Source organism: Rhinolophus sinicus, chromosome 2 (assembly GCF_057876585.1).
Source record: "Rhinolophus sinicus isolate RSI-liver-muscle chromosome 2, RSI-T2T, whole genome shotgun sequence".
Lineage (NCBI taxonomy): Eukaryota > Metazoa > Chordata > Mammalia > Chiroptera > Rhinolophidae > Rhinolophus > Rhinolophus sinicus.
In genome coordinates this window covers 12,549,215-12,558,270 of record NC_142502.1, presented here as the reverse complement: position 1 = coordinate 12,558,270, position 9,056 = coordinate 12,549,215, and the positions used below count along the sequence as shown (strand labels likewise).

Sequence of the window (9,056 nt, the reverse complement as noted above, 5' to 3'; positions counted from 1 at the left end):
GAAATGCTGGTCAGGGTAGAGTGCAAAGCAACTGCTGGCAATAATACCAACCCTTAGCCAGGACGAGGTTCTGGTTCAGCTGTGAGGGCAGAGAACTGGTGGAGCCAAAGACAAGCTTTCAGGTTGGCTGGTAAGTACAGAAATGTCTCACGCCCAACATGTGAAGGGGTTTCCTGAATTATTTGTGTTGGCAGATACTAACCCTGCTTGCTCTTTTAGTCAATGCTGACTTTTTTTTTTTAAGTAATACACTCAAGTATATATATTTTTTCTTTTTGCTTGAATATAAATTTTTGACTAAAGAGATCCTTGCGTACATTTACTTTAGAAGTTTACACTCGTTTTTTAAGTGCTGTTCTTTCTAAGTCTTTGTTGTTTATATAAATCTAGAGAACGTTTATTTTTCACTTGAGTTGAAATGCCATGATTTTTATAGACTGAGCATGAATTTTTAAGTTTATACCTATAAATTATTTGGAAATATAATATGTATGTGGGTTAGATGTATAAAGTATATTCTATTTTAAATATATTTTACTTTTGGTGACAAAAATTATTTCAATGGTAATATGTGGGTCAGTGATTTCTTGGTATTGATTTTCACTACTAATTTAGTAAAATTGTTCAAACCCATATGTAAGGAAATAGGTTCCCAGTCATAGCTACAATTAAAAGCAGAAAAGAAATGTATATAAAATACAATTTTTATGCTAATAGACAAACCCCAGTTTTATATTATCAGATGCAAAACTTAAAGGAGAAGTACAATCTGTTTTTCGAAACTGTTAGAAAACGTACTAAACTTGAATGCGATGACTCTGCAATCAGGATATGTTCCATTGTATTCCTCCTAGTTCCATATGAATGTGGCATTCAGTATGTACTTGAGCCAACTATGTGCCTGGTGAGAGATTGGCAGCTGTTGAAAAAAATCCTAATCTTTATTCAAGCACTTGTCACCAAGAGAAATCCAATTGATTTAAAAAGGAATCATACTGCCTTTAACTGTTCCTGTAAGATGAAATAAATCTTGCAAATTATTTCTTAAACTTGCAAGAAGCTTTAGAAACTTCTGCTAGACACTCAGGATTCCTGTGTATCTACCCCGAAAAATTGACAACACTTATTTGTACAGATATATGTACCCATAAGTTCATTGCAGCATTACTAATGGTGGCCAACACATAGAAACGATCTGTCTTTCAAGAGTTGATTGGATAAAGAAGTAGCGGTACATATAAACAGTGGAAAACTACTCTGCCATAAAAAATGATGAAATAGTGCCATTTTGGACAACATGGTTGGATCTTGTGAGTATCATGCTCAGTGAAAAGAGTCAGAGAGGAAAGGACAAGAACCATAAGATTTTACTCATATGTGGGACATAAAACAGAAGCAACAAATGGACGAGAATAAAAGGAAAGTCATAGACGTAGGCAGCAGTATGGTGGTTACCAGAGGATAAAGGACGTGGGGGAGGAAGAAGAGGGGTAAAGGGGTGAAATATATGGTGACAGACTGAGACTAGACTTTGGGTGGTGAGCACAGAATATATAAATGATGTGTTAGAGAATTTGACACCTGAAACTCACATAATGTTATCAAATGTTACCTCAATAAATTAAAAAAAAAAAGAATTACCTGTCTGGAGACATTGTGGTTGAAAAATCTGATGTGACTCTCTCCCTTCTGCGGTGCAGAGATGGAAACCCGAAGGAAGCCCCAGCTCCTTGTGCGCCTGACTCTTTTCAGCGTGCTCTTCTCACAAATGCTGGCCTGGCCTCTTTTCGAAGCACCTTTTCTGAAGTAAGTTCTCTTTCAATTCAGTTGAACATTCCATATTTATCTAAAAGAAAATTTCCTTTCTGTTATATTGAACAACTCACTTTTTAAAATATTTGTGTTATTTATTTATATATTTGGTTGATATGTTATGTAAATTTTCCCCATCATGTCAAGATGATTCTTAATACATACGATTAGAAACCTGAAGGCTCACGAAATTCATTGAACCTGCATAACTATTTAAAGATGGATTCTTTGGAGTTGATCAATACAAAGAAATGTATAACACCAAGTTGAATTTTGAGGTAAATTTCAGAAATTTAGAGAAATACAAGCAGTTAATATCCAGCTCTCAAGAAATGTTTGAGCCAAATGATACTAAACATCAAGAAATATGCAAATTGCTTGCAGTTTTCACATGGAATAGTAAAAATGTTTCAAAGTTTCTATATTGTATAAAATCTTTCTTCTTACAGGATTTAACTTTGCAAAGCAAAGACATCACGGAGGACGTGTATTTGCTGAATGCTCAGATAGGGTTGAACTGAGTAGCTCTTATGCGTAGGACACACAGCTTGTAAAAGTTGTATGACATCTATATTAAGGAATAAACCAAAATTTTACTATTAATACTCTCATAAACCATAGAAGCCATTGTCAATTATTCTAGCCACAATTTTTAATGGGTGGTACTTCACAAGATTTTCAGTGTCTGTTTCAAATGATTGCAAAATCAGATGTCTTCTGAGAAAGGGATGTGTTCTACTTCTATTGTCTTTTAATTAACATGTTGGGTTACAGCACACCATTTGAAGGAGCAATTGATCGTGATGAAGCTTTACTAACACTAAGAAAAACTCACATCTTGCCAAATACTTTTGCTGGAAATGAAAGGTGAGTTCATTTTATTGAGTTTCATTTTAGAAAATACATCTCTGAAGTAAAAATTTTTATTTTTGTGTCTCCATGGAGCTATTCCTACAGCGTAACACTGCAGGTTTCCACGTGTCATAGCTTCCTCCAGCCTGACTTACTTCAGCTCTTGCAGCTGTCCATGATGTTCATGTTCAGAGGTTGCAACAAGCCAGGATGACCCATCACTCACTTACTTTCTGTTGCACAAATTGTCAACATCAAAAATTGTACTAATTCTAGTAAAACTTCAATATTTAGGATTCCATGCTAGGGGAAGTTCTAAGGCAAGAGTTTATCTCTATGTAAAGAAAAGATGCCTAATAATAAACGCTACTCACTCAGAGAACCACTTGTAAAAAGCAGCATTTAACAGGAGACACAGAAGGTCTATACTGAAGACAAAAAATTAAAGCTTCCTCATTATGGCTGAAAAGAAGGTTGCTAGATCCTAAGATCCTCTCCAATTTAAGAGATTTTATTTCCAAATAGTTTTTGAGAAGAAAACACAAGAGTCATTAGAGTGTGCTAAAATCAGGATAGTTTTTTCTTATATGTCCTTATTTATGGTACATGAATAAAGGGTTAGGAATCAATCAATCAATCAATCATTCAAAGAATCAAAAATAGGAAATAATTTAATTATTTTCTATTTTTTTTTACTTTTTTATTAGTTTCAGGTGTACAATACAATGTAATAGTTAAACATTTATCATTTATATCCCTCACACAGTGATAACCCCCCACCACCCATCTACTACCCCTCTGAGATCGCACACAGCCGTTACGTTTCCACTGCCTCTATTCCTAGTGCTGTACTTCACTTCTTCTAAATATATATATGTATATAAAATTGTACTTGACATTCATTATTCTTCAGCTTAGCTTCAGGAGTAAAGCGCATGATCAGGCAAGAACTAATATAAATATATTCTATTTCTCCCACCAATATATACCAGAGAAGGTTTAGTTTGAAAGATTCTATCAATGAGCTTTTACAATGAGGTATAACTCTAAAAAAGCTTATTACTTTAATTCTTCAACATTTTGGGACAGAAATATGGAAAATGTTTTGATATAAAGCACAAAAAATCTATTTTTTTAGGATTTTAAGAAATCCTTCTGGACTTAAGTTTCCACAAGAAACTTTCATAATAAGCTGGTGGTTAGTTTCTTTCTTATTCATTGAGCCAAAACAATATGTAGAAAAACCTTTTTAAAATAATGTTTATACTTTCTTCCTTGTTTTAGGAATGCCAGACACACTGAAGAAATTTTAACCAGTGACTATAAAAGACTCTTGGGACAACTTCCTGCCAAAAGAAACGCTGAATCCTTTATTGGAAAAGGAGATAGGTAAAGAGAATTTATTGCTTTTTCCAAACATGTTATGATTATTTAATCTCAAATTATATTTGCACTGATCACACTTTATTTCCTTTGTTCTAAATTGATAACTCTTGATAATATTCAATTTAGGTAAAAATTAATGCATATTCTTCAATGAAATATACAAGGCCCATGCATTATAAAATCAGGCTTTCTTGTAATATACTCACTGGTTCAGACAAACTTATTTTTGTAAGGAGCAATCATTTGTGAATGTGCAATCAAATTGAAGTAGACACAGTAATAATAAGACATAGTATAAACTGAAGCAAATTTTAGGGTTAACCATAGTACTTGTTTTTTAAATTCTTGCTCAAACCAAGCTTTGGAAGAATCTCTTTAACTGGACAATAGCTGAATATTTACTAGATACAATTTAGGAGAAAAGCTTTTTTAAAAGCACTTATTTTTAAAGATATTTCCTCCTAATGGCAGAAAACAACTTCAAATATTCACTCATTTCTAATATTGTATTAAGTATGTGATCATTTACTACAGAATGTGGTTTTACACATTCCCAGAGAATGCCAAAATGTGTTGGATTATTCCTAGTTCCTCTATTTTTAGGTTGAGGTATATTTTTCTTTTAGAATTGTTGTGAAAGAAAATGAGTTTGGTGTTAGAATTCCTTTTTATCTGACACCAAAATATTTGGAACTTTGTTATATTTACCATTTCTTGTTCAAACTCACTGATTTCTGTTTTCTCACATTTCACAGCGATAACATCTCAGAGGACAAAGTTACAACCAAACGTCACGCAGATGATACGTTCACTGACCGAATTGAACTTATTGAAAAGCAAAAGGCTCTGAGGCCACTCTTGGAGAACATTCGTCGTGCTAGGTAAAAAAAGAGACAACTTGGTAAAACGAGAAATTATAAATGACTTTCAAAATAGAAGCTACATAATGGACACTTATCTATCTCTCTGCCTCACTATCTATCTACACTCTGTGAGCGGTAATTTTCAACCTTGGCTTCCTTTAGACTCCCTGGAGAATTGTTAAAATACTGATGTCTGGCCAGGAAATTAGTGCCTCTAGTGGTATGGTTCTAGGCGTTGGTATTTTCTAGGGCTCCCCAGCTGATTCTACTGTGACTTTAGAGTTAAAAATTATGAGTGTAGAGGTATCTAGTCTGAATTTGGAAACAGGTTTTGTCAAAAGTGCTGACATTTAAACATAGATATTGGAGAACAATAACAGGAAGTGGGGTGATCTCTCTTTTTATTCCAATTATTTTTGTTTAGATGATGAGTAATAAGCACAATCCTGGGTGGGTGAGTTCAGACAAGATGACTGTGTCCCCCTCCCCCCCAATTATAGTTGTGTAAGAACAGTTATAGCTACTTTAAAGTTGAAGAACAATTGATAGATAAAAGCTAACCTCAAAGATCAATATTTAGCCCCCAGAGCACTTTACAGAGCCCAGATAATAACATAGGTCACACATTATATCTTCTTTAGATGCTTTATCATCTAAGAGCCTTAACATGCACAATGTCGCTTTCTGGTTGGCAGGAATGAGCCAGACTCTTCAGAATTGTACCGAAGGATGTATGGAAAAAAGATGTGGAAACCTCCTCAGTGGTGGGTATATGTGTGTGTTCGTATTTTATTCTTACAGCAATCATTCAGTTATGTAAGTAGGTAAGAGTCACTTAGGAAGAAATACTAGAGTTCTCACAATGAGACCTCATGTGAGAAGGATACTTCTGCCTGAAGAGAACCCCAAGCCAGTAGACAGCTTAAAAGGATTCATGCAGGCTGGTGATCACCTAAGAGAGAAAGCTAAGAAGGAGGAAACAGTTTGGTTTCGTTGAGTTTGCATGGATGTATTCCTATCCTTCTGTCAAGTTATAACTCAGAAGACACTGACTCACATTAATGAGAAACCCCGGCTTTCTTTGGGGAATCTGGCCATGCTGTTTTTATTATTGAAGATTTAGTCCCACAATTGACTGCTAGCACCTCACTGAAGTACAGGAAATATGACCAAATTACAGTATGACTCATTATTGTGAAAACACAAAGGTACTCTGGGTCTAATAGTATTCCTGAAATACGGTAAACTTCCTGCAGAAAAGTCCAATTTAGGTTGTTTTACTATAAAGTGAATGAAGGTACTATGACTCCAATAGCAGTTATTGTAAAATGTGTTTTGAGAAGAGAAAACACAAATATTTTTTTTTTCCATTTCTTAATTGATAAACTTGTTATCAGAGTGGTTTTAAGAGGTACAGGAATACAAGACATATTTCTAACCTGACCTGCTTTAAGGTTGACATTAGCCCATAAAAAAGGTTTACGAGACTTTGCAAGTGCTTAGTCATCACTGTATCAGAGGTTGGCAACACTTTTCTTTAAAGGCTATGCAGTAAATATTTTTGGCTTTGTGGCCTATACAGTTTCCGTTACAACTACAGAGCTCTGCTGTAACAGCGTGAGAGCTGCCAAAGATAGTACGTAAAATGAAAGGCAATGGGTGGGCTATATAAAAATTTTATTTGTAAAACATGAAGGTAGGCTAGACTCCAACTAGGTCTGACTTGGTCAAAGAGATTAATCTGCATGAGCTGAGACTGAAGACAATTAATTAATGGTCTTTCTTCAGTTCCTGGAGCAAATATCTCAGGTTTTCATGAGAGTGCTCAAGAGTGGACAGGGTGTCTGGAAAGACACCTGCACCATTGGTTGCTTCTGTCCACTGATTACTCAATCACTTCTAACAGAGACACAGGGTGAAGGACTCTGCACCTGTCCTCTCATTATTATAAAAGTATATTACAGAGAATTATGTACCTTTGCTCAAAATAAAAAAAGTTAATCTCACATAGCTTCTTGAAAAATTGTTTATAAGCAGAAATCTTCTCCATTAGATTAAGAAACACAATACACACTAAAATATAAAGGAAGATACATCACTCAGGTTTTTTAAAGTTATTTCATCATTTATGAGATTGCATCCTCCATTGTTTCTGTTTCTTTCTGAATGGGTAGCATTGGAGAAATTATTTTGACAGAAAAACTTGTGGGTCAACCATTTGTGAAAAGTACAAATGGGTAACTATTAATGACCAACCTTAGAGTCCCTTCACATTGCAGTTCCGTTTGTGACAAACAGTCTTTTAGAAGACACCTTTTCGATATTACAGAACACAGTCTCCTGTCACAGGCTATTGACAAGGGGCAAAAAGAAACTGGTGTGTATCAAGTGAGTGGAGAATGAATGAAACTAATGCGCTATAAAAAAATATTTTTATACTTACATACCAATTCTTTCTTTTTCAGAATTTTTGAAGAAAAATGATTAGGTGAAGTAATGATACTTTCATTTCTACCTAAGTAATTCAAGAAATGCCTTCAAATCATAACAAATAAAGTGCTGTATGTTTCATGTTGTGCCTCATTTTATTCCAAGGTGATAACTGTTGCTTACATTGCAAATATTGTTTAAGAGTTCTTAAAATTGCCTTTAACTCATGAAAATCCTGGGATTCCAGAGGCTGTGTATCTTTTCTAACAAAGATGTACTTAATGACAAGTGAACACCAAGTTAATTCCAATTATACGAGGCTTTATGGAAGGGTAGTCATAGAGCAACATTGATGTGTTTATTTATAAAGCGTACTTAACTATTCAGGAGTGGAGCACATAATCAGTGTCTCCAAATTTGAATATTAAGCACATGGAACGCTGTGTTAAATGAACCTCAAATTGTCTAAGAGAATATAAAAAAAATAAAAATTCTTTCTCCAAAAAAGATTTTAAAAAATGTATGCATTCCCATATCAGCAGGCAAACTATTTTGAATGGGATTAACAGTCTCTCATATTTGGATCTCTAACTGCTAAAGGCTCTCTTCTGATGTAGTGTTGCAATGAAAGAGAATGGCCTCTGCTTCTGACACTGGACATTTCATTCATGATATGTTAAGAATGTGTAGAATGTAAACTCCTTGGAGCATTTGTTTTTCAGTAATATTTTGTGTTTTGCCATAATCAGCCAAAGAATGCTTTCAAATTACCATCAACGAAGGTCTATTTGGAGACACAACTGTTTTCCTAAAATGATTCCATGAAATTATATGTAGAAAATAAAGACCTTTGATTGTCATTGCACACACTTTCTATTGTATTCATTAATTTAAGGCTATGAAGGTACCTTGTTTTAGCACTAATGGTGTAGGCACTAGATAGGTTTTGTAATATGTAAAGTAGGACTATTTGAATGTGTTATTATGTGCTCATTCTAAAAAAGAGAGACGTACATAAGAGAGAAATTGCTCTTTCAAACTGGGCAAAAGATAAAACGTCAAGGGATAGTGTGATGGTTCAGTTCCATGAAGTCCTCAGAAATCAAAACCCCTTGCAGGTCACCTTTCATCTCCTAGGGCACGGCCCTTCCCCTCATGATCTAAAGTTGCAGCTGGAGTTCCAGCCATCATATCTGCATTTTTGGAGCAGGTGGAAGAAGAGGCAGGGAAAAAAAAGATAAGAAGAAGAAAGAAAGGAAGGAGTACATGGCTGATGTACCGTTTTGGCTGATTGTCTCGTCCTGCGCGATGAGAGTTGTGGGGAGTGAGGAGGGCAGCGCAGGGTTAAGAAAAGGCAGTAGCCATGAATAAAGTTTAAGCTGGGCTAAGGTATGTGCAGCCTCAAGGACTGAGCACAGGCCAGCACTAGCTTTTATTAGTCAGGTGGGGAAGTAAAGGAGATAAAGCTTGTCAGTCTCAAGATCTGTGAATCCCACACAACATAATAGGAAACTGATTCAAGCCAATCACACTTGCCTGCAGGCAGCTGAACATAAGTCTCAGGATGTGTGTACTTCCCCAAGGGACAAAACCTATATGTATATGAATAGATGGAGAGCACATCATTGAATCTCTTCCCTTGCAGGTTTTGGGAAGGAATGCAGCCACAGAGGCTGAGGTTTTCCTTAGCCTGGGGAAGGTGGAGGTCTGTGC

General features: G+C 35.3%; 1 protein-coding gene across 1 annotated transcript; it reads left to right on the top strand.

The window, feature by feature from the left end:
* On the top strand, positions 1-8,193 carry LOC141571916 (VIP peptides-like). Its single transcript, XM_088794059.1, has 7 exons — positions 1-130; positions 1,701-1,806; positions 2,587-2,679; positions 3,949-4,053; positions 4,806-4,931; positions 5,609-5,677; positions 7,379-8,193. Coding segments are annotated over exons 2-7 (498 nt in total). The 5' UTR covers positions 1-130; positions 1,701-1,702; the 3' UTR covers positions 7,380-8,193.
* Positions 8,194-9,056: the final 863 nt, after the last annotated feature.